The sequence below is a fragment of the Hordeum vulgare genome, chromosome 2H (assembly GCF_904849725.1).
Source record: "Hordeum vulgare subsp. vulgare chromosome 2H, MorexV3_pseudomolecules_assembly, whole genome shotgun sequence".
In the NCBI taxonomy this organism is placed as follows: domain Eukaryota; kingdom Viridiplantae; phylum Streptophyta; class Magnoliopsida; order Poales; family Poaceae; genus Hordeum; species Hordeum vulgare.
This window is the reverse complement of record NC_058519.1, coordinates 568,841,583-568,868,583: the sequence shown is the minus strand read 5'-3', so window position 1 is coordinate 568,868,583 and position 27,001 is coordinate 568,841,583. Positions and strand designations below refer to the sequence as shown.

At 43.9% G+C, this 27,001-nt stretch overlaps 1 protein-coding gene across 1 annotated transcript; it reads right to left on the bottom strand.

The window, feature by feature from the left end:
• Nucleotides 1-1,257: 1,257 nt before the first annotated feature.
• Nucleotides 1,258-2,547, bottom strand: LOC123430577 (noroxomaritidine/norcraugsodine reductase-like). The gene is made up of 3 exons (XM_045114435.1): nt 2,368-2,547; nt 1,715-2,255; nt 1,258-1,588 (listed from the first exon to the last, which is right to left on the bottom strand). The coding sequence occupies exons 1-3, from the start codon at nt 2,457-2,459 to the stop codon at nt 1,421-1,423; spliced, it is 801 nt and encodes a 266-aa protein (XP_044970370.1). The 5' UTR covers nt 2,460-2,547; the 3' UTR covers nt 1,258-1,420.
• Between the last annotated feature and the right edge of the window lie 24,454 nt (nt 2,548-27,001).

Genomic DNA, 27,001 nt, shown 5'->3' with positions numbered 1-27,001 from the left:
TTTTTTTTTTCCTTTTTTTTTTTACATTTTCATTTTATTCTTAAAAGAAGTCACGTGCTCTAAAAAAAAGTGAGCGCTCTTGAGAACTTGTTATTTTCCGTCATGCTTTTAAAAAAATTGAACTATTTTTAAAATTTCATGAAGTGTTTTTAATTCATGAGCATCTTTTATATTTTGCAAATATTTTTAAAATATGCATAAAATGGTTAAGATGAAAAGGAAGAACAGGAAATTGACATAAATCTACTTAAATCTACTACTATACTTGCAACAACATTTTGCAAATGCAATATAGTGAAATGGAACAGCAGGAAATCGACAAAATATCACTGATAATTAGTTTGTGGTGTCAATGGTTGCTTCAACTTTTTCCAGCTTGCTTCAGCGTTGCCAAACAATAATTAGTATTTCTCCTCAACCGTCTTGCCACAACACGAAAATTTTCTATACCGAGTCCAAGTCAACAGAAAAAAAGAAAAGGCAATGGGCCAGACTAAAAGAAATACTCCCTGCGGTCCAAAAGAAGTGTTGTGGTTTAATTTTATTTGAACTAAAATCATCACGCTTATTTTGGATCGAAGGGAGTAACAAACAACCAAAGATAACCAGATTGTAGGGTGTGCTAAAAAAATCAGATCGAACAAGACCGACAAACTAATTCACTACAATGAGCTGATATTATCTGTGAGTTCTAGGCGGAAAGTTAATTTGGCTCATGTGCCTTTTTTTTAAGGAATAAAAGATCAAGACAAAAAAATATGTGTATTTAGTTACATTCAAATGCCACCTGCAAATTGTGAGGCAAAAAGGTTAAGCATTTTGGCTTGTGTAAAAAAAAATAAACACCAAAAATTACCCCAAAATGTCACCCTAAATTTGCTTTTTTTTGCCGACGAAACATCACCGCTCCGTTTCGCACGAAAATTGTATGCATGCTTGCGATATTAACACAAACATCTTCAAAAAAATAAAATTAGAAGCATTTTTTTATTACTGTTCACCCTGGAGCATGTGTTCCCGGAAGCCAAAACGCCAGCCCCAGTTCTAGGCGCTTTCTTTTATGTATCTAGTTGAGTATTGTGCTAGAGGCATATGATGTTTTTCTTGTTCCTTGCAGCACACGGACATGTTACTGTTAGTATTTTTATCAAAAATGTTTACTAGTATTATGTTAAGAAAACAACAAAGTCATATACATATCACCACATGTGCAAAAATACATGATGCATACATTTGATACGTATAGGATACTACTTCTGTAACTTAATATAAAACATTTTTTAGCACTATGACGGTGTCAAAAAACGTGTGTTACAGAGAGTGCAATTTCTTTTTTTAAGGAAGATAATACAATTTATGACCCGTACAACAGCTTTGAACGAACGATGTGACTTTCTATCGGGAAGACGTTCGGCGCGGTTTAAGCTATGGTGCGTCCGCCGTCGACGCAGATGACTTGGCCGGTGATGTAGGACGCTGCCGGCATGCAGAGGAAGGCCACCACCGATGCCACCTCCTCCGTCTCGCCCAGCCGCTGCATCGGTACCTGCGTGGTCTGGCTCTTCACAATCTCTGGGTTCCTCATTATCTGCTCGACGCACGTCACAAAAACGAAATCGAAGTTATATGTAGCCCTTATCAAGGAGTATCTGGAAGAAGATTAATTGCAGTTACATAAAGGGATCGGTTCCCCGGTAATGTTTTGATCAAGTACCATGTCTTTGGCGATGTCAGTGTTGATGCCGCCCGGCGCGACGCAGTTGACGCGTATGCCGTCGCCGGCCCACTCGGCGGCAAGGCTCCGGGTGAGCTGGTTCATCGCTCCCTTGGTCATCGAGTAGACGGCGAGGCCCGGGAAGCCGACGAAGCCGGCGATGGAGGAGATGTGGACGACGCTGCTCGCCCCACCACCCGCCGAGAGGAGGAGCGGGTGCGCGAGCTGCGCGAGGTGGAAGCACGACTCGATGTTGGTGGCCATCACCAGCGCGTAGTCCTCGCCGGTGCACTCCATTGCGGCCTTCACCATGGACTGCCCCGCGTTGTTCACCAGGATGTCCAGCTTGCCGCCCAAGGCCTGCTTCACCGTGTCCATGAGCTTCTCCCTCTCGGCCCGCACGGACACGTCGCAGACCGAGACGGTGACGCGGAGGTTCTTGTCCTCCCACCGCCGCCGGCACTCCTCCAGCTCCGCCGCGTTCCGGGAGCACGTGTGCACCCGAGCCCCGAGCCCCGCCAGCTCCTCCACGATCGCATGCCTGTTGATCCATACCGCACCATGCAAGTACATGAAGCGCATTAGTTCTGTAACGTACTCCTCTCATGTCATGTAATAGCATAAATGGTACCAACTCAGAGGGAATTATGTACCCGATCCCTTTGCTGCCGCCGGTAACGAGCGCCGTAGAGCCGGCAAGACTCCATCTTCCCTCCATGCTCCGGCATGCGGCGGTGGCGGCCATGGATTCTCTTCTCCGGCCTACTCGCGATCGATCGATCTCTAGCTGATCCTCCACGTGTGTGCGCGCGTGTCTACGTAACTATGTTGACAGCAGCTACTGCGACGAATTGAGACACATCTCCGTTCTAGGTTATTTATAGTATTTGCTAGCGTGTACGTGATGGATGACGACGGATAGGAGGTGTAGAAATCGTCGCTGATAATTAACTAAGACCTAGCTGTTTGCCTGTTCGAGATCTCTCACGGCCGGATATGCAGGGATACGCAGCACTACAAGACGGCCGGCCACTACAAGCTGGCCGTCCAGCCAACAACTCTCGGTTTATTCGATGTGATAATCGCCGGCCGGCATGCAATTTCATGCTAGCCATTGAAAAGCATACAGTATATAAAAAGGTTTTACTTTTACGATATATCCTACTACCTCCGTCCGGATTTAAAGGTCCGTGATTCAGTTATTTGTATGTATCAGTTAGATTTTGGCTCAAGGACATATGTATAATTCTCTATTAACGGTAGTTTTGTCGTCTCCGGGATTCAATCAAAAGCGGATTGAGGCCCCAAGAAGCCTGGGCTTGGAGCATTTCTGGGTCCGTCACTGGATTCAATCATAATGATTCATCTAATACTACAGCACAGCTGGATACTCCGTGATGGTACTTGAACTATAAGGATTGGACGTACGTGCTTCACTGTGCGGTTAGTGTTGTTGATATTTCACTAAAAAAATGTTATGGTGTGTTGTGGGGAGATGATAAAGTTTTCTTTTTTATAGTTCAATATTTTGATGGTCTTTTTCTACAGGTATAACTATGTGTGTTATCTACAAACTAACCCACGTGTATGCAGGTAAGTAATTTGCAGTGGTGACCACAATGTTGCATGTTGGCACATGTTGGCATTTATTTCTTGTCATTTGGCGAGAGGGTGCAAGGGCGGACCTATGTTGAGGTGAGTGGGGGCTTAGGCCCCCACTTAAAGTTTGAACCTGCAGCAATATTTGCTTGTGGTTTTTGAAAAATATGCTTAAATTCGTTGACTTTTTAAAAAACATGTCCCTACTCAAATAGTTTGTCCCCGCTCAAAATACTCTCTAGGTCCGCCACTTATTGCAAGACTGATGTATCCAGCTGAATGAAAGAACTCCTTGAGAAATTGTTGACCAAGTCCAAAGTTAGGAACTCATCCAAATCATATTGGTGCTACATTGTTGCATATTAGCATTTTTTTTACAGGTGAACAGAGCGTCCGCGGGACTGATATATTTTATAGCTGGATTGATGCCGATTTATTTGAGAAATGATTGACCAGTCAAAATCATGAACTAAATTTAAATAACACCTCACTTGAATGAGATAACTTAATTAAAGATTGTTGACCATGTAAAAATTGAAAATTCAATCCTCAACCATGTCCTCAATTGAATGAGAGGCCTTCACCCCTAGCCCCCTAAGGAACTTAGTGATATAGGAGATATCGATTGATTTGAGAAATGATTGACCCGTGAAAATCATGAACTAAATTTAAATAACTTCTCAATTGAATGAGAGAACTTATTTAAAGATTGTTGATCATGTCAAAGTTGGAAATTCAATCCACAATCATGTCCTCAATTGAATGAGAAGCCTTCACCCCTATGGAACTTAGTGATATAGGAGATAGGTGCGGTTGGCTGAGACTTCAGATTAATAACCTGCAAGCATAGGCTAATAAAATTTCTACTTTCAGGCCAGAAAACTTCATATTGACTATGCGACATAAATCTGAATTGTTTTTTTTTACTCCTTTCCATTTATTTTCTTTTTGGGGTATTTCTTCCCATTCATAACAGTTGTTGCCTTGCACATTGCCATCTGTCTATACAGCTGCTATTGTGATATCCATTTTGAATTTTGTTTTCAAGACACATATACGGATATGGTATTGAGATATACCTATAAACATACATACAGTCAGAGTTTCTTAAGTTAACTTTAGTCATGTTCACGACAGGTTTAGCGCACGAGCATACATGTCCTTGTCTCATTTTGCTCGAGGAGTTATCCAATAGAAGCGTGTCCATGATGGATTAAATTAAGTCTCCACGACAGGACTAGAAAAGTATAGCGATCATGCAGACGAGTATATGATACAACATGGACGCACGAAACATAAAAGTGCACACTATATACTATCGTTATGGATGACGAGAGCACCACTCATGAAGTTTTTTTTTCCTTCTAGAATACTGTTAGGTGGATTGTAATTTTCTGCAGATATACAGAAAAGTTGTCAAGTAGACTTACAATGTTGTGCAACGACATTCAAAGTCTCGAAGCGCTTACCGATGTGTAATATGTAGCCTAAACGTTAGTTTCATGATCAGTTCACCGTTCAACGGTTTCCGTTTCCTCTCATAACCATTGCGAGAGACAGTCTTGGATGCGTCGCGCCGCCACTTCTCCTTGGCGGTAGGTCACCCCCTTCTCCATTGGCACTGCTACAGAGGGAGTGCGGACAGGTCCAGTCTATTAGATGGTTTCCCATTTTAGCGACTTTGGGTAGATCATTGTTGTTCGGCCCTTCCAACGACGTGACGGCGGCATACAACAAAATCATTGATGGTGGCACAACGTTTATGATCGACGGTTGCATCTGTTCAGAGAATAATTCTTCCTCGAGCCTTCACATCTAGATGGGCTGTGTGCGACGACGAGAGTGTCGATGGTACACGGGCATAGATTCTTACCGTTCGTTCGGGATGGTGAGGCTAGGTTTTGTCGAGTTTGTCAGTGCAGCGGTACTTCCGCTTCGTAGTTGGGTCCTACGACCTTAACTTCATCATGTTGGTGCGGCCTCCGATGCCGGCGTGAGGCCTGCAAGATTTGACGAAGGTCGAGCTATTGGATCTGCACTTTTTGCCATTGTGACGATTTCTTCTCTAAGGCGATGGTCCGGTAGGACCCTAACCTTTAAGAACTTTGGGCAGAGATCAAATACTATTTTGATGACTTCGATGGTGGCACGGCTTGTGGCGGCACACGATCACCTATTCGAGAGGATTAAGATGGTCGGCCTAGAAACTTCAGTGTAATCCTTTTGTTTCCTAGAGTTTTTTGTACTATTAGTTTGGTTAATAGATTTGATCTTTTTTCTAGAGAGAGAAAAAAGAGACAATACCGTTCTTTATGTGGTTATATCACTACATCATGATATATTCCTCCACATGTTATGAACGATTCCAAGTTTGTAAACAATCATCCATCTTTTTTGTACGATATCGTTAGCTGGATTGTGACCAATTTGGGAGTAATAATTATTATATTTTTACTAAGAAAAGAACCATGCATGTTTTTTAACTGTCGTTTAGATTTAGTTTCAAAGCTCTAACTTAATTAGAGGAAATAAATACTTTATTAAACAAGCAATGAATATGCATGTGGATCGAACTGGGTTAGTCAAGCAAGGTACTTTAAATAAATCCAGAGAAACAAACATAAGAAGAAAAAAAAGGAAGGCAAGAATATCTAATTGACCTGAGAGATTTGCTTGATCGTCCTTGTCACTAGAAATGCTCTTTAGCTTTTCGTGCGGTATCTTCTAGTACGTGGAGAATCTGGTTAAATAGAACATGAATCCGGTCAAATAGTATTAAAGTTTCAAGTATTGTTAGCTCCATAAGTATACACACATAGGGAGATGGAGTAAATAGAAAATTAAATTTGACTTATGGAGCAATGCAACAAGGCCAACCACTAAGTCATCTCCATCTTAAAAAACTACAAGTCACTCTCATCTGAAAGAGAAAAAGAAGATGAATACAATCAAGAAGACGAGGGGTCAAGAAGATATCATCTACTAGGGCAAAGTTTACCTCTAAGTAGCATCCATCCTTTCGCAAGGTACTTGCTTCACAAGCTGAAGATAAATGTTCCCCTAGATCATTTACTCCTAAATTGATGGGCGATGGCTAGGAGGAACAAGCTATCAGACAAATACAACGAAGCAAAACCCCAGGGTTGCTAACAACACGAGCATGTGTCTATAATTTCAGATCAATTTGTTGCCCAAATCGTGTTCTCTATTGCTTACTTAGAGCAACTTTAGCCGAGTTATTATATCAGCTGGTTCGGTACAATAACCGTCAATATGACAACTTTGTCCAAAAGGTCACTCTAGCAAGGACGCCATTCGGCCCCAGTCATCTTAATTTATGAAGGACGCTTCGTATCGAGCCTGCGAGCCTCCATATTTTAAGGTTGTGGCCGTTGGTTTAGAGTGTGTGCCATCTACTAACCGCTCTCGTAAAGGCGAACTTTCAGCTCCCTACTCAGACTTCCGCTCGACCCGTCCACTCTTCCAGCCAATGGCGTAAATGGCCAAACAACCATGGCGATGGTAGGCACCGCGTGCTAGCTATCTACAACCACTCCCGCCATATTTTCTCGGCGCCCACCAGGTTTTCCCGCCAACCCGACGCATGTGGCTATAAAATGGCCCTCATCCAACACCAGTGCTGGTAGCCCCTTCTCGTGTCCTGTCACCATGTGCCGTTTTCCACGCAGCTGGACTTCATCGCACACTCAGACGAGGAGGAAGCATCAGAGAATGACGGCCTCATCGCCAAGGAGCAGGAGTGGCATCGCCATGACGCGATGGAGGAGGCCGCGCGGGAGGATGAGTTGTTGGATTGGAATTCCATAACATGCTCAATTGTTTGGGATATCTAGCACGGCTACATGCAGACCTCATATGAGCAGGCGAGGACTCATCGACACATATCAATATATCGCCCACCGTGTGCTCCCGTTGTCGCGGTGGGGAGCAACTAGTGCCTCTCAAAAGGAGTAAAAGTCATCAATTTAGTAAAAGAAAGGCTAATCGAGTATTCCACCCCTTTGTAACCACTTTGTAATGCAATGCTATCCCAAATTAGTGTTCTAGCCCCCAAAATTGGGTGTGCATTTTTTAGTTGATGCAACAACAAAAGAAAGTTAGAAAAGGAAAGATATGGTGGTCGCATATGGGCATATGGCGACCATGTGCTTGCGCATGGCCGCTGCAACCTTCATATCCCTATGAAGCATGCTCTTGTGCGATATGGCAACTCTGCTAGAGTTGCTCCTATGACCTACTTTACGACAAAAAAGTGTTTTGATACCTCAACCATTGTCTGGGTAATACTATTGTCTAGGTATAGATTCGGTCCCTTGGTCTAAATCCAGATATTGGTTCTGATGTCTCTGTGTAGAGATTCACACGAGAATGGAGGAAATGAAGGCTAAATTACTTAGCTAGGATTCTTACAAAAAATATTCCATACAACGATAAAATGGATCGGGTTCTATTATCAGACAATAACGAAACAAGACAAAAAGCAGCATCCATATGCAAACGCAAAAGAAGACTAAGGAAGATATTGTTCAGCTACCGAGCAACTGATAAAAGCAAAAGGTAAAACAATAACCACAGATGGGGTTATCAATTTAGACAAAAGAAAATCCCTATCAACTTATGTGTAGACGTACCTGTTAACTAAGAATTAAGAGGCAACAAGTGTATCACATCAGAGTTGACAAACTAGTAATACAGTTTGCTGTGCTTTAGACATGTCCTACCGATAGATGTGTATACTTAAACCAAAATTTCAAAATGTATTATTGTCTCTACATCACCGAACCACCTTGCACATACAAAAATAAGACAAGGAAATCAAGGAAATCTGAGTACATGCATTGCATGGAGAGATCGTTTCCAGGTTCAGGTGATAATTTGCATCTGACATCTGACCAAAGAGAAAAGTATAATAAGTTGATAAGATGACTAAAAACCATTGACCTAAGCCGGCCGGCTGCTGATCCGCTAATGTCAATGAGGGTCGTGCACATATCTACTATACGGATTTGATTATATACTGTATATGATATGGTTGCATAATGGAAATATGAATGTATGTTGGCAAGATAAAGTTTAACTTAAGTATATACCTGTAAGAACACCATGATACATTCCTCCAAATGTTATGAACAATTCCAAGTTCGTACAACATCTTAAGATCCAAAAATATATATTTGTACGACATCCTTAGCTAGATTGTGACCAGTTCCAGAGTAATTATTTGCTTTTATTAAGAAAAAAATATGCATGGTATTTTGAGTTTTTGACTACTATTATATTTACTTTCAAAGCTCTGACTTAGTTAGAGGAAACAAATACTTTATTAGTTAATCAAGGAACAAGCATGTGTGATCGAACTGGGTTAGTCAAGCAAGGTAGAAAAGAATCAGACTATATATAAATTCAGAGAAACAATTGAAACTAGGAATATTTAATTGATCCAAGAGATTTGTTTGGTTGTCTTTGTCATCGGAAATGATCTTCAACTTTTGGTGCAGTATCTTCTAGGACGTGGAAAATCTGGTTAAATAACACATGAATCTGGTCAAATAGTATTAAAGTTTCTAGTATTGCTAGGTCTACAAGTATGTACACATAGGCAGACGGGGTAAATACAAAAATAAATTTGACTTTTGAAGCAATGCAACAAAGCTAACGACTAAGTCATCTCCATCTAAAAAAAACCACAAGTCACTCTCATCTCAAAAACAAAAGGGAAAAAAATACATCTAAGAAGACGATGGGTGAAAAAGAAGAAGAAGAAGAAGATGTCATTTCCTAGGGCAAAGTTTTGCCGCACTTCTTGAAAAATTCTGGATACCTCCCAAGTACCATCCATAGTTTTGCAAGGTACTAGTTGACAAGATGAAGATAATAGTTCCCTAGATAATTTACCCCTAATATGAATGATGGCTAGGAAGAACAAGATATCATTCAATTAAAACGAACGCAAAACCCCAAGGTTGCTAATAGCACGAGCGTGCAACCATTTTCTAGTTTCAAATTAATTTGTTGCCTAAAACATATTCTGTAAGCAACTCTAACAGAATCATAATATCGGTCCGTTTGTCATAATAACCACCAACATGATAATTTTGACCAAAATGTACACTCTAGAGAGTTTGTCATGCGGCCCCGAGTCGACATAATTTATGAAGGGCACTCTGTATCAAGCCCGTGAACCTTCATATTTAGAGGATGTGTGCGTTCTTTTGGAGCATGCCCCATCCACCAATCGCTCGCGTAGGAGGGAAGTTTCACCTCGCTCCTCAGCCTTTCTCTCGGCCCATCTCTCCCTGCCAATGGCGCAGATGGCCAGATGGACATGGCACTGAGAAGCATGCCATTTACTGGCACCCGCAACGTGCCAGCTGCCCAGAGACATTGTTGATATGTTTCCCGCCGCGTTTTTCTGCCACCTGTCACTTGTGTCCTTCAATAGGTCATCGCCATGACCAAATAGCTCACAAACTCCACTTCCAACACCGCCATTGGTAGTTACTTTCTCTCTCCCGGTCGCCAAGCCGCTTCCTCGTGACTAGAATGGGACGTGTTTTTTGAGGACGATGAGCGGATCTTGGACTAGGAGGAAGCGTATGACAAGGACGAACTCGTTGGCGAGGAGCAGGAGTGGCATCGCCATGACATGATGAAGGAGGCCACGCAGTAGGATGCGGTACATTGGTATTAGTTGGGTTAGAATCCCAAAACACACTTGTTTTGTTAATTTGGGATGTCCACCATCGCTATGTGCAGGTCCCGCATGTGTAGGAGGGGACTTGCACATGAAACACATATATAGCGCCCACCGTGTGCTCCAGTCGTCGTGGTGTGGAGCAACTTGTGTTTCTCACAAGAGTTAAAAGTCATCAATTTAATAGAAAGTTGTCAATAGTTAACTTTTTCACCTCTTTGTAACCACTTTATAATGTAATGTTATATCAAATTAGTATTTTTGTCTCTAAAATTGTGTGTGCATTTGTTAACTCATGCAAAAAAAAAAAGACAAGTTAGAAAAGATAAGATATGGATGCCGCATATACCTCCATGTGCGATATGACTGTGTTAGAGTTGCTCTTATGCGCTACGAATGCTTTACAAACATAAGTGTTTTGGTCTCTCAAATTTTATCTCGTGGTTTTGATTTTTCTGTGTAGACTCACAGAAGAATGGAGAAGACTAAATCAGTAAGCTGGGATTCTTGATTTTTATGCCCTCCATACGACCACAAAAAGAATAGGATTCCAAATATCCAACAATAACCGAACAAAGGCACAAAGCAGTATCCTATTTTTTTTATAGAAAAGGAGGATGATCCTGGACCACTGCATTTGGGCGATGCACACAGCCATTTTATTAATTATTTATAAAAACTTTATAAAGTAACAGTAAGTCTAAAATCATCATCTTGATAATATGTCGCTACTCCTATATACTTGATAAAGGGGTGTCGAATGTCCGAACCGAATACCAAACAAACCTCGCATCAAAGCCTGATATCTAAAGCCAAAGGCCCGAACCAAGCCTCATACCGGGTCTCGGACACACACCGGCCGACACACTCTTAGAGGACGTCGCCACCGTCTTCCACCTATCCATCTTCAGAGCAGGTACATCGACCTTGTCAGGCCTGTTATCGAGGCCCTCATAGCGTCAGACAACGTCTCCTCCCCAAGCGCGTCTATCATCACGCATTCGTCCTCGAGACCGAGTCGCAACTCATAACAGCAAAAGGCAAAACAACAACCGCAGCTGGGATTATCGATTTAGACAAAAGAAAATCTCAATCGACTTATGTGTAGACGGACATGTTAACTAAGAATTGACGGGCAAGTGTATCAAATTCACAGTGGACAAACTAGTAATACTTGTACTCTGCTTTACAGAGGTCCTACACATAGACGTGTATGCTTAAACCAAAATTTCAAACGGCCTTATTGTCTCTACATCACCAAACCACCTTGCCCACAAATAAATAAGACAAGGAAATCAAGGAAATCTGAGTACATGCATTGCACGAAGGGATCTTTTGCAGGTTCAGGTGATAACTCGCATTTGACATCTGACCAAAGAGAAAACTAGAATAAACTAGGATGTTGACTAAAAACTATTGACGTAAGCGGGCCGGCTGCTGCTCTCGGTAATGTTAATTATATAGTTATATGATATGATTCCATAGCAGAAATATTAATATATGTCGGCAAGATGAAGTTTAACTAAAGTATAGACTATATGTAAGAAGGGATTTCATGAACATGTCAGGAAGATCTCTACGTCCCCTCTTATCTTGAGGTGCATTAATCTATGTAGTTTGGTCAGAATAATATGAGGAATCAATTAAGGCCAAGAAATCACAAGTAGTAACAAGCATAATAGCGAGATTTTATGGCTGCATGCATCGATTGATGCAAAGGCCGGGGGCTCGGTTCCTTCTTTTCAAAAAAAAAATAATAGCGAGATTTGCTAACGAGACTCACTAATATGGCTATATCCCCGGACAGGATTACGAGCACTTCTCCCATGTACGAAATCATATTGTACAATCAAACGACGAAATCATATTGTACAATCAAACGACAAGCCTGTTGAGGCCATCCAATACCGCTCCGACCATCTTCCATGGCTAGCCCGGACATCCCTGCGGATGCCCGGACCGTCCTAATCATGATCTCTGTCTAGTCGACCAACTTATGTTTAATTTTGAGTACCCAGTGCACTTATGTTATAAGCCTGAAATATAGGTGTTCAACTCATACACCTAAGTCTCTGCTAATTACAAGTCCAGTTATAGTCACACATGTATTCGACATAAATGTTTTAACACTCCACCATGATGAATATGTCCTCGTCACGTCGGAGCACCATGTGCGCACCTCCATGTGTCTTAGACTTGAACCATTAATTATGAGCTCTATTGCTACTCCTTTTATGTCACATGCTGCAATTTTAGTTCATTCTTTTTCTCCATGATAGTAAAACTCCCGTAAAAGTTAAGTTTTTCTGCATTCTTATTTTGCATTCTCAATATTCCGGAGTATCAGTCTAATGCTATCACACATGGACCATAAAATAATCATATCCAACAACATCCATGTGACATCACCCCGGCAGCTTATTGCTTGACTACAAGAAAGTGAACAACTCACATATTAGATATCACATATAAATATTTTGAACTCACCGTCCTCGCTATTTGACCATATGTCTGAACTTGAAAGAATATTTTGTTGCATTTACTCATCTCGAATTGAATTCGTTGTTCTGATTTTTTCCTCGACAGTCTCCTACATGTTCCACAACTATAGCTCTTCGCCTCTTGTGCACTTCACTATGTGTACCGAACATCATAAAATATATAACCATGTACTATCCAAGCTTTGATATTTTTTAGACTTTTCATCACTTTCTTAGATTCTTCATGATCCTCTCTGGCAAACTCAATAGTTCTAGTCACGAACTCAAACCTGGTACTCACTAACATTGCTTCAGCACTATCTCCACACTTTGTATGACTATCAGTGTCTTGGTATATCGCTTTGTCCTGTTCTTACCGCATTCCTCGCCGCTATCACCGCATTGAGCCTCTGTTGTCCTGGCCTGGTATACTGGGTCATATACCTATGCGACCACAACCCTCATTGTAGAGAAGCACTGAGTATCACTGACTGATGTAGAACTTCATGTATTCCTCACACCATTGAACTCTGGACCGAACAACATGTAACTCGCTTTGCCTCGTTGAAATAGATTTCGACTCTCTGACGTCTTACATCGTAGCCTTCCCATCAGACTCCTATACTCCACCTTCAACATGACTCCATGGTTGTTGTACGTGTGATTTTATGCCCGCCGACTTCGAGCTCCCATGTGCAATGTCTTGAATCAAACTAGTACCATCGCCATGTCGAAGCACACAAGCCCTCATACCTGCGCCATGTATTTCCATGCTTAGAATTTTGCCACCATCGACATCACACTCCTATGTACTCGTCGTTGAAATCATCGTCGACTTCTATTCCGACTAACACCTCTATCGATTTGCCAAAGTATACATGCCACACGCCTTATATGTCTGACCCCGGCCGAACTTGTTCGATTGCAACCATGCTGCTCCACCTTGCTTGATGCCCTCGTAGAACATGATCCAGTGACTTTGCGTCATAATCAGTTGCAATCTGATTCATAAATGTACAAAGCCATTAAAAATAAAAATAAGAATCCCTCAAAGCCTTGCTGTCTTCATGTAGCAAACATACCAAAGAAATTAATATTTAGAGATCTGAGTAAATTGCCAAAAAACTACCACAATTCGCGCAACCGTGTCCAGTAGCTACCACAATACGATTTTGTGCGAAAAACTATCGAAATCTTTCTAATCTGTGGCAAAAAACTACAAAAAAATTTAACTACCCGTTTTAGCTGTTTTAACCGATTTCCTGGCAAGCCGGGCCCACATGTCAGGTGCCAGCATGGCCACCTTTTTCTCTCCTCCCACCAGTTCTTTCTCTCTCCTCCCACCCTCCTTCTTCTACCTCCCGACGGGGAGAGGCGGGCTACCGCCGGCGGAGCGGGCATGGGGCGCGCTCAAGTACTTCGTGCCGGCGCTGGAGTCGCCGGAGTTGTCGTCAAGGTCGGCAGCAAGGTAAAGAAACTCAAGGAGGGCGACGAGGTGTACGACCACATCAGCGAGAAGGTCCTCGAGGGACCCAAGCAGTGCTGGCTGGCAGAGTACACCGTCGTGGAGGAGAAGCTGGTGGCCCTCAAGCCCGGCGCGTGGAGGCCGGCCTGTCTTGCGGCCGCGGCGGCACCGCTGCTAAAAGGCAGGTCTTCCATAACTCTGGTGTCCGCAGAGCCGCGTCCGGCGCCGCGGTGGACGCAGGCTTCGCCCTGGACGTGCTGCGCGGTGAGGCATTACTCGAGTACGTCCATGCGCTGGCTGTGGCACCCAGGGACGCTGCCGACAAGCTCGACCACACCATCGCCGCGGCGCAGCTGAAGGCGTTCAATCGGTGGAGAGGCAAGAATGTCTTGGTGTGCGCCGAGCGTGCAACCCGTGCTGCAGCTCCCAAGAGAACGGCAAGGGCACGGGGCCAAGACGACGGCGTCTCCAATGGCGGCATGGTGCTCTCTGCGAGCCGCGTACATGTCGTGGTGCAACAACCCCCAAGAGAACTAAGCCAGTGGGACAAGTCGACGACGTCGCCGGCTCCGCCATGCTGTTCTCTGTCGGCAACCGGACGATGACGAGGTGCCCCCACGCGGCGGTGGCGGCGGCGGAGGACGTTGCGTTCATGCGGAAGGTGTTCCGCGGCGACGCGAGCGTGGACTACTACGCGTCCGCGAAGGGCCTGACGCCGTAGGCCGGAGCCGAGCTCGCCCTCGCCACGGCGCAGCCCACGGCCTTCGCCCACCCAGTAGAGTGCCGCCTCCCCAACCTCGTCATCCTCCAAGGCCGCCATGGATGCCGCTGCCAAGATGATGACATGATCGACAGGAGGCGATCCCGGCAGCGGCAGGTGGAGGATGACGAGGTGCATCAGCTCGAAGGAGGAGAAGTCAGGCTGTGAGGACGACGTAGACGAGGACGACGATGATGCCACGAAATCGGAGGTTAACGGCCGTCTACGCGCAAGCGTCAACGGTGGCCATGCTGGCACCTGAAATGTGGGCCCGGCTTGCCACGAAAACGATTAAACGAGCTCAAACGGACAGTTAAAATTTTTGGTAGTTTTTAGTCACTGATTAAGCCGAATGTGGTAGTTTTTCGCACAAAATCGTATTGTGGTGGTTTCTGGATACGGTGGTATAGTTTTTGGCAATGTACTCTTAGAGATCTTGGTAGAGTGATGACTATGCTCATAGACATCGTGGATGTATTCTCTCTCGATGCAAACCCGTATTCTTTCATTTTGACTTGATTAGGCAATGTCCACGTCCGCACGTCGTTACCTAGTTGAAGGTGTTGGTTTAAATATCTGCTTCAGGGTAATAGCCCTTGGTGTGACATCTATTTGCACCAACCAACATCGGTGCTCGAGCGATGGTTCCTTCGTTAAGGTGTTGTCTTGGAGTGATGCATCCTTTATATGCTAATATGTCATCGTAGATTCTCTGGTATTATTAGGAGGTGCTGTAGCGAGGCATGTCCTTTGTAGATGGCCTTAAGTTTTTATTTTCTGTTCTCTTCATAAGCTGATTAGTTCGACGTTATACATTATTAGTAATATATGATTGTGGGCATCATTTGATATAGAGGTTGTGGGTTTTTCCCTCTTTAAAAAGACACTATGCCGCCTCTTGGGCTAGTACTACCTTTTTAGTTTTCTCATCCAACATCCTCGGCTGCTACTTTTTTTTTTGCGGGGAAAAGGGTGTTTTTGTTGCAATGTTATAGTGTTACAATCAAGAGGACACAAATCCTAAATACAAGGTGGAGCCGACTGTAACCACACAGCTGTGGTTCTCTCGGAGTGGCTGTACGTGGCCAAACGATCTGCGACACAATTCTGACTACGGTGAATTTTCTGGGGTAAAAACTCCCTACTACTCATCAACTCTTTAATCTCAAGAACCAACTGCCCATAAGCTGACTTCACCAGGCCATTGTTAGACAGGATTGAAAGAGCTTCAGCGGAATCTGATTGAACGACCACCGGAAGCGAAGTATTTTGTATAGCCAACGCCATCCCCTGCACGAGGACGTGTATTTCCGCTTCCAACGGATCATTGCATTGAAAGATATAACGGTACGCTGAAAAATAATCTTGCCTTTATCATCGCGGAGTATCATGCCAGCAGCAGCTGACCCATCGGAGTCCAGGAAGGACCCATCGATGGAAAGGGCAACGTAGCCCGGCTGGGGCGCAGGCCATGGCATGGTCGGGGGTTTCACTTTGTGCATATGATCTGAGCAATCGGCAGAAATTGGCATCTTGCCCTTGATTATATCCTCCGTGCTAAAACGGCCAGCTAGTTTGATGGACCTGTAATAGCTGTCGAGGAACTCCACCGTGACAACCGTTGGTGGGATTTCCTTGCCATGTGATTGATCTGTACGCAGTTGCCAAATTCGCCAAACTACCATGATCACCATGTCCCGGACCTCATCAGTACAGTTTACCAGCAACTGTAGTAACCATTCCTTGCCATTGTCAATTAGAAACTCATCAGAGGGGAGAGGCCATCTAGTCCTCATATTCAGCCAGATCAAACGCGCGTTCGTACAAGTAACTAGCGCGTGAAAGGAGCCCTCCTCTTCCACGCCACATAAAGGACAGGTGGAGTGCGTGGATATATGTCTGAACTTTTTACATTGCGCTGTTGGCAGGGCGCCGGCAACTACCTTCCAAGCTGTGATTTTCATCTTCTGGGGTACTGAAGATTTCCACACAGCATTCCAAATTGATCTCACTCCACTTGGTGCTGAACATGAAGCTCCCCCCGCAAACGCTATGTTATGATCATATGTGGCAAGTTTGTAGGCACTCCTGACCGAGAATTGGCCATTCTTCTCTGGGAACCACGATACGAAATCACAACGCCGCCTTGGGGACGTCCTTATTTTCACAATATAATCGATATCCATAGGCCAGAAATTCTCTCTCAACCGATCCATCCGCCATGCACCGTTTGCATCCAAGAACTCTGACACACGGTTCAGCCGGGATGTGCGCTTAGGAGTAATAGGGCGGAGCGAGGTTGCTCTTGGGATCCAAGGGTCTCGCCAAGTACGTATGAGCGCCCCATCCCCCACTCGCCAAATAACCCCCTTCTTCAGAAGATCAAGGCCGTAGACAATCCCTTTCCACACTGCAGAACCATTGTTGGAGAACACCGAGTCCAGTAAATTACCAGCCGGGAAATATTTCGCCTTTAGAAGCCTAGCACATAAACTGTCTGGCGTATCCAGAAGGCGCCATGCTTGTTTTGCGAGTAGGGCTTGGTTAAAAGCCTGCATATCTCTGAAGCCCATGCCTCCCATAGATTTGGGTAAGCACATTTTGTCCCAGCTCAGCCATGCCATTTTACGCTTCCCCTTTTCAACTCCCCACCAGTACTGTCGCATCATGCGGGTTAACTCATCGCCAATCGATGTCGGGAGCTTGAAAACACTCATGACATAAGCTGGTATAGCGTGAGCAACTGATTTAATTAAAATATCCTTGTTACCTGATGACATATATTGCTCACTCCAGTCGATTAATCTCTTCCTTAATCTCTCCTAGATAGTTTCAAACTTGCCCTTATGCATTCTTTCCTCCGGCACAGGGAGACCTAGATACTTAGGCTCGAATACCTCCTGTGTAATCTCCAGTACACTCTTCACATTATTAGCAACTGTGGGCGTGCAGTGATCTGAAAAAAGGATGGAGCACTTTGATGGATTTATTAGTTGGCCAGTAGCCGCCGCATAAGTGTTCAACAAACCTTTAACCAAATTTGCCTGCTGTTCAGAAGCTTGAAAAAACAAGAGCGAATCATCCGCGAATAAAAGGTGGGATATTTCCGGGGCACCTCTACAAATTTTCACCCCTTTCAACCCATCCTCTGCCATAGATTTATTGATCAACCTTGATAGAGCACCCGCAACAAATAGGAATAGAAAGGGGGATAACAGATCACCTTGCCGGAGACCCCGGGACGGGGTAAAAGATGCCAGTAGTTTGCCATTGAACTTCACTGAATAATTGACAGAAGATACACATGCCATAACGCGAGAGACCCAGAACTGGGAGAAGCCCCATTTGAGAAGGGCCCTCTCAAGAAAGTCCCAATCTACTCGGTCATATGCCTTCGAAAGGTCAAGCTTGTAAGCACACAGAGCCGGTGAAATTTCCTTAACAGATTGTATATGATGGATACATTCGAAAGCAATAATCGAGTTATCCGTAATAAGCCTGCCAGGAATGAATGCACTTTGATTTTCCGAGATAAGTTCTGCTAAGAAAGGTCGCAACCTGTTCACCATGCATTTAGACACGATTTTATATACCACATTGCAAAGACTAATAGGACGGAAATCCTTTAGTTCACGAGGATGTGGAATTTTCGGTATTAATACCACCGTCGTATCATTTACACCATCTGGCATTATACCTGTGACAAAGAACTCTTGAACTGTCGTAATAATATCGGCCTTAAGAACATCCCAATTTCGCTGATAGGAACGCGCTGGGAATCCATCCACCCATGGAGCCTTTAGAGGCCCTATTTGGAAGAGCGCATCGGAAATCTCTTTGTCGGAAAAAGGCAAACCGAGAGCATCATTCATTCCTGATGTAACTCTTTGTTGGATACTTTCCAAGACGGCGGATGGATCAAGAGTAGGGTCTTTGGTCTATATTTCCTTGAAGTATGACTGCGCCATCCTCTCCATATCTGAAGGTACAGAGCACCAAGAGCCATCCATATTTTTCAAGCGTTGAATATGATTCCTTCTTGCCCTCCAGATTGCTCTACGGTGCAGGTATTTCGTGTTACGTTCACCTTCTTTTAGCCACGTAAAACGCAAACGCTGCAACCACATCATTTCTTCTCTATATAGGAGTTCGTCTAGCTGATTCATCTTATTCCGGATATGGGACCGATCAGCCCCAGCTAATTGTAATGCAGCTAGTTGATTCCTTAGCTCTTCTATTTCTTTCAAGACATTACCAAAGTTGTTTCTACTCCAATCTTTTAAATCCCTCATAACCTGTTTCAATGATGCAGCCACTGAACCGAGCCCTCCACTCGGCTTGTGCTTCGACCATGAAGTAGCTACCACGTCCGGAAGGCCTTGATGGCGCTCCCACATGATTTCGTACCGCGGCGCATTTCCTTTCTTTCGAAAGTCTTGAACATCCCCCAATTGGATTAGTAGGGGACAATGATCTGAACAGGGCGATGCAAGGTGCAACACCCTCGTCGCTGGGAACAAGTCCTTCCAGTTATCATCCGCACAAGCACGGTCTAGCCTGACTTGAACATTGCGATCACCATCCTGCCCGTTATTATATGTATATGGAATACCTGCAAATCCCAAGTCCATGAGCTCACAAAGCAGCAGACAGTCCCTAAAGGCTGACATCTGCGTCTCTGATCTCAGAGAACGCGAGAGATGCTCATGTTGCCACAAGGCTTCGTTATAATCCCCACAGACAAGCCAAGGTTCCTGTGAGACTGCTCTAAGACGAGCTAGAAGATCCCACATGACTTGCCTGTTCTCAACTCTTTGCTCGCCATAGACAAAAGTCCCTCTCCATGAGGTTCCTCCTCCAACATCCTCAATACGAACATCAATATACCGACAGCATGCATCAAGTATTGTCACGGACAATGACTCATCCCAGAAAAGAGCCAAACCTCCACTCTTACCATTACTACTAACTCCATGAAATCCTTTTAACCCTAACCTCCACTTGAGCTTTTCCACTTTAACCACATCTTGTCTAGTCTCGCTTAAGAAGACTAGCTTGGGGTCATTGGCTTTGACGAGGGCCAACACCTCCCGAACTGTCCGGCGGTTCCCCACCCCCCGGCAGTTCCAAGCGAGGACATTCATTGCATCCGGCGGTCCTCCTCAAGGGAGGCCGCCGATATCTCTTGGTTTCCACTTTCCTTTCCCGTCTTCACACGTTTGCTGCTTGTGCTACTTGTAGGGGAGTTCTCTTCCCTCTGATCAGCACCACTCCCATCTGTAATTGCCAATAAGATTGATTCGTTGTTTGGGTGGCCTGAGTTTACAACAGCATCATCCATATTTAGTCTCTTCCTTGGGTCCTTATCTAACTCCATCCCCATACCTGCTGGCTTCCTTGGACTAGAAGCATTATCCGCAAGTGCAGGGTCCAAATCCTCTTGCCTCGCATTATTCTCCCCTTCTTTAACATGAGGGGCTTCATGCCTCGCACTAGGGCGAGCAGCCATGTCTGTCTTGGGTGGATGATTCTCCATCCTTCCCTGATTAGGCCCGTCTACATACAGCCAATCGTCGTATTTCATTTTCTTCTCATCATGCATACCCAAACCGCATTCCTTAAACACATGTCCAATGAGGCCGCATACCTTGCACAATCTTGCTAGCTTCTCGTATCTCACAAGGTAAACTTGTCGTTCCTTAGCACGAACTATGCTCACAAATTTTGTCAGAGGACGTTGAATATCATGCTTCACTCGCACCCTGACATAACCCCCACGGGTGTTCCCATTTAAACGCATATCCAAAATTTCCCCAGCATCTTTCAGAAGTTTTTCCACTACCGACTGCTTGCAATATGCATCTGGCAACTTATGGATCTGAAGCCAAATCGGCATATGAACAATTTCGATCTCATCTGTTTTACTAAACTCATCGTATGGACACATCAAAACAACCATGTTGCGAAACAGCCAAGGCCCCTGCATCATCATGCGCTCCCAATCCCCCAGGCAGGACGCTTGGACGACGAACCGATTTGGACCAACTGGTTTGAATCTTACACTCTGCGCTAGGTTTCAAGCCGCACGCATGTCCTTGTAGAACGCTGATTGACTGAAATTTTTCTCCGTGTGAACCCTAGCTAGGGCAAAGCCATCTGACACTTCTATTGATCTCTGGATCATCCACATCAATCTCGACATCATCGAAGTCCTCATCGTTAAGGTCTAACTGATTGAAGAAATCGCCAAGATCAGGGTTACCGGCCGCCGCGCCGCCACCGCTCGCGGCGGAGTGAGCGTCCGAGGGAGACGACATCCCGTCTGAGGAAGGGAGAGCGGTCTGTGGGGACGCCCTGAACCTAGCCCGCCAACGACGTGAAGAGCGAACTCCGGGACGATCGCGATCATCTAGGAGGAGGTAAACCCTAGCCGCGTGCGTAGGGGAGTTCACGACTTGTTTTTATCCTCGGCTGCTACTTAATGGCCAACTATTACTTGACGGTCTTTTTAAAATAACAAATCCCCATATATATTCGATTCTAGCCTCTGCAGCCTGTGCCTTTGGCATCCGCGTCTCCACTAAATGCTGGTGCCTCATGTTAAGGATTAATTTAATCCTAGTAATCAATGCTTAAGTCGGTTGTTTACGTCGGTTGTGGATACCGACATTGTAACTCTAACTGACTTGTAAGAAGTGTATAAATACTCAGTTTTCTATCAATGAGAAAGATTGTTTTGTCATTTGCTTTTATTCTTTCACACGTTATCAGCACCATGCTCTCCATCGAGCGAATGGACGACGCAGCCAGTCGGTGTCGTCCGCCGGTGTCATCTTCCGGCACCCCGTCAACATCGCCTCTTCTTCAAACGAGGACGGCTCCTCCGTGGTGCGCTGGTCATCGTTGGAGAAAGGTGTGGAGGCATTGACAGGCACGACAGGGATTCCATCCCCACAACGGCGCCCTCCGGCCCCGGCGCAGCAACCTCGCCCGGCCTCTGCGCCGCGCCGCGCCTGCACCTGGCCATGGCAGCGCCCGCGCCGTGGTCTCAGTGCCCGCCCCTGCGCCTGGGTGTGGGCGTGTTAGGCCTTGGTCGCGCCCGCCCACGGCAAGCCTTGGCCGGCCCCGGGCTCGACTTTTGAGAAGAACAAAACCAGTCGCCCATGGCGCTGGATGCGGCCTTCGCGCCGCAGGACGCAGCCGCCTGCGCCGCGCCTAGCGCCCGTTCGCCCAGCCGCCTCCCTACGCCGCGCTCCTCGCCCGGTCGCCTCCCTTTGCCGCATCCCATGCCCGGCCGCCGCCCGCGCCTGACCGCGGCAGCGCTTGCCAGAGCCCGCCCGCGCCTGGCCGCGGCTGCGCCACGCCCGTAATCTCCCGACGCCTAAGATGGGCAGTGGAAATCAAAGAATCGATTGAGGTACAGAGCCAAACAGGATAACAACAGCGATTAGAAAAGAAAATCATCATCGTATTATCTTGGAACCCCACAGGAGAAAGAGAAGAAGCAATCTTATCCTTTGGGCGAATTTTCTGTTCAGCCCTCCTACTTTTTATTATTTGTACTTTAATACCTATAGTACATGTTCAACACAGATGCTTGGCTATACTTTACACCTGAACACCTGGGATTTCTGAAATATTTTTTCAAACCATAACAACTACAGAATAGTCCACAGACTTTCTGTTTAGATCCTCAGATCTAATCAATATAGAGTTCATCTATGTGTTTTCTGTAAAGTGAAGTTCATCCCCTTATCCATACTTAAAAAAATCAATCTGTTTGCTTTTCATGCAAGCCATATAACATGTTTAATTTAGTGCAACAACCATGTATTTGCAATTAAAAATTATTTTATTGCAAATGTCAACATAAATTGAAGCGTCGTACTTATTACGACTATCTCAAATATTTTTATTTATGAATCACAAGGTACTGGTGGCATCTACTGCATATTTCGCAGATTATCCATCACTACTATGAGAACTACGTTTTGTCATTTTGGCAAGATCGACTATCTTCAATGTGCTCTTCCAAATATTAATGTGTATATAGCCTAAATTTTATTTGTGAATCACAAGGTATTGGTGATATCTACTGCACCATTTGTAGATTATTCATCATTACTGTGAGGTCTACATCTTGTCAATTTTACAAGATGATTACCTTCAAAGTGCTCTTCCTAATATTAATGTTAGATGTGACTACCTTAGAATATCATAAGGTAATATTGGTATCTACTGTAATTTTTTTGCAGACTGTCCACTATTACTGCAAGGTCTACATCATGTCATTCTGACATATGACTACCTTCAAAGTGATTTTCTTAAATGTAGCATAACATAAGGTAATAGATATATGAACATCTACTGATAAAAGTCAGACTATATTTTCTATTACTGCGAGATCTACACCATATTGGTGATTATCTTCAAAGTGTTATCCTATATAAACTGAGGTCTACACATATGGCTATATGGCATCAGTCGTACTAAAATTTTCTCCTCTGAAGCAATTGTTGTTGTTCACTAAAATGATTTACTATCATAGTAAATTCATGCATGATTATTACATGTTGATGGTACTATCTACCAATATCAATTATTCAAGCCTCATTTTGTTTGAATATGTCATAGAGAATTATGCAAATATTTGCATACTCCAATTATTATCTTTTATTACATTGGTAAAATACATGGCAATGAAGCCTACGTCACTATTTTTAATTAAAGTGTCGCTCATCTATCAAGATGGACCCCATAATTTATGGAAATAATTGAGTGGATCAACACTTTCACAAGATCCACATCACATCATGGTTATACTTCCATAGTGACTAACCAATGTTAAGCAGGCAAGTCTGTACGTTTTGGCAGTGACTCTAAAGTCACACACTTCCTCAAGAATGAAGTCCAAAACATTAGCAATAATTTCATCACATCATTGTGTTGTACTGAAGGATATACCCAAGTTCACCAAGGATCACCTTGGCCATGACTGTTCTCAAACAAATCATTTATTCATAGATGTCACTTACTCCTAGAAGTAAATTAAATAAATGCATTAGCATTTTCAAGTAAGCATGGTTGACATTTCCAAATACAGTAAGTACATGTTAGGTGATATTATTTATTGTAAGATGATTCATGACATCAGTCATTATATCCACATGCGACATTTGTGACCACTACAACTCCAGCTTCGAAATATATGTCATGGCTATTCTCTTAATAGCTAAATATGGTTATATGTATTTCGTTTGTCACCAACTTCACTTAGTTCTCAAACTAAGTACATAGTGGACGAATATTTATTCATCTTGAATATTTCCTCTAAGAGAAACATGTTGCCATGAGCACATCGCGAATAATCACCCATTCGTTTCTCAAGACCTCAAGTCTATCGCATCTCATATTTTTGTCACTCAATCAACTTTAATTTGAGATCTCATGATCAAATATTTTCATCCGAAGATCCAGTTGAAAAGCCCTCAATACACTTTACATATTCTTATGATAGTCCTACCATTTTTATGATGAAGAAACATGGAATTTCATAAAATTATCAGATTCACCCAACGGGTCCTATTCCATTATTTGAAATTCTTGCTAGCATTGTGAATAATAATCAAGTCACTGGTCACAAAATAGAACCATTATGTATTCAAAATAAAGTGGAGGCTAAAATGCAACCAAAGATGGAATTATTTCTTAAATAGGGAATATATCGTTTTCGAACGATCAACGAAAAATCTCAAGTTTGTCAAATGTGTGGTTATTTAAACATCGTACCTATGATTACCAAACCCTCAAACATATGGTCAAACCACACCACAAATTTATTAAAAAGATAAAGAAGTCATTACGATAAATTTGAGAAACTACAAAGTTATAACTGGAAACTATTCTGGTAAATGATTGTTCTCAAATCTTCCTCAGAAGGAGAACCAAAAATCTAGTGCAAGAAAAGGTTGGTAAATTCCTTTGCACCCAAGATATGTTTGCATATATATATAATAAAAAAATCACTAATATTGGAGACCTCATGTAATCTCCTGATTATTCCAAAAATATCATTAGCCTATACTTGTATTATTACATGTAGAGTGATGTCCAATATCATATTTTTCGGGCATTGATATTTGATAATTTTTGGATGTATGAATCAACTCATACTCAATATTGTTGCGTACACAATGATTTTCTAAGTATCAATAAATTAAATATTAAGCTTAATAGCCTTAGCCATCCTGGTTTGGGGATGATTAGAAAATTATTAAAAAATTTATTGGTCACAACTTAACAAGTTGCAAAATTTCCCAAATCATCAGATTTTATGTGCACCACATGTGCCATAGGGGAAATTAATTTAAGGAACTCTCACCTTAAAATTCTAAATGAGCCAACTCATTCTTCCTTGAACACATTAAGCAGATATGTGGATTACTCAACCATTATATGGTATTATATAGTGTTGGTGAACGTCGCATGGGAAACAAAAATTTTCCTACGCGCACGAAGACCTATCATGGTGATGTCCATCTACGAAAGGGATGTGTGATCTACGTACCCTTGTAGACCGTACAGCAGAAGCGTTAGCGAACGCGGTTGATGTAGTGGAACGTCCTCACGTCCCTCGATCCACCCCGCGAACCGTCCCGCGATCAGTCCCACGATCTAGTGCCGAACGGACGGCACCTCCGCGTTCAGCACACGTACAGCTCGACGATGATCTCGGCCTTCTTGATCCAGCAAGAGAGACGGAGAGGTAGAAGAGTTCTCCGGCAGCGTGATGGCGCTCCGGAGGTTGGTGGTGATCTTATCTCAGCAGGGCTTCGCCCGAGCTCCGCAGAAACGCGATCTAGAGGAAAAACCGTGGAGGTATGTGGTCGGGCTGCCGTGGAAAAGTCGTCTCAAATCAGCCCTAAAACCTCCGTATATATAGGGGGAAGAGGGGGAGCCTTGCCTTGGGATCCAAGGACCCTCAAGGGCTTCGGACGAGCCAAGGGGGGCAACCCTCCCCTTCCAAACCGAGTCCAACTAGGTTTGGAAGGAGGAGTCCTTCTTGCTTTTCCCACCTCCTCTTTTTTTTGCTTTTCTCTTTGATTTTCTTCCTATGGCGCATACGGCCTTCTTGGGCTGTCCCACCAGCCCACTAAGGGCTGGTGCGCCACCCCCAAGGCCTATGGGATTCCCCAGGGTGGGTTGCCCCCCCCCCCCCCCCCGGTGAACTCCCGGAACCCATTCGTCATTCCCGGTACATTCCCGGTAACTCCGAAAACCTTCCGGTAATCAAATGAGGTCATCCTATATATCAATCTTCGTTTCCTGACCATTTTGGAAACCCTCATGACGTCCGTGATCTCATCCGAGACTCCGAAAAACATTCGGTAACCAACCATATAACTCAAATACGCATAAAACAACGTCGAACCTTAAGTGTGCAGACCCTGCGGGTTCGAGAACTATGTAGACATGACCCGAGAGACTCCTCGGTCAATATCCAATAGCGGGACCTGGATGCCCATATTGGATCCTACATATTCTACGAAGATCTTATCGTTTGAACCTCAGTGCCAAGGATTCATATAATCCCGTATGTCATTCCCTTTGTCCTTCGGTATGTTACTTGCCCGAGATTCGATCGTCAGTATCCGCATACCTATTTCAATCTCGTTTACCGGCAAGTCTCTTTACTCGTTCCGTAATACAAGATCCCGCAACTTACACTAAGTCACATTGCTTGCAAGGCTTGTGTGTGATGTTGTATTACCGAGTGGGCCCCGAGATACCTCTCCGCCACACGGAGTGACAAATCCCAGTCTCGATCCATACTAACTCAACGAACACCTTCGGAGATACCTGTAGAGCATCTTTATAGTCACCCAGTTACGTTGCGACGTTTGATACACACAAAGTATTCCTCCGGTGTCAGTGAGTTATATGATCTCATGGTCATAGGAACAAATACTTGACACGCAGAAAAACAGTAGCAACAAAATGACACTATCAACATGCTACGTCTATTAGTTTGGGTCTAGTCCATCATGTGATTCTCCTAATGACGTGATCCAGTTATCAAGCAACAACACCTTGTTCATAATCAGAAGACACTGACTATCTTTGATCAACTGGCTAGCCAACTAAATATGTCATGTAAATGAGTCTTCATTCAATACAATTATAGCATGGATAATAAACGATTATCTTGATACAGGAATTATAATAATAACTATATTTATTATTGCCTCTAGAGCATAATTCCAACATA

Excerpts from the sequence above, each read along its gene's own strand:
- LOC123430577 (XM_045114435.1), bottom strand. The coding sequence starts at position 2,459 with ATGGCCGCCACCGCCGCATGCCGGAGCATGGAGGGAAGATGGAGTCTT. Across the intron at positions 2,256-2,367 it reads GGCGGCAGCAAAGGGATCGG|GCATGCGATCGTGGAGGAGC; the intron begins GTACATAATTCC and ends ATGGATCAACAG. Across the intron at positions 1,589-1,714 it reads CTGACATCGCCAAAGACATG|ATAATGAGGAACCCAGAGAT; the intron begins GTACTTGATCAA and ends TGCGTCGAGCAG.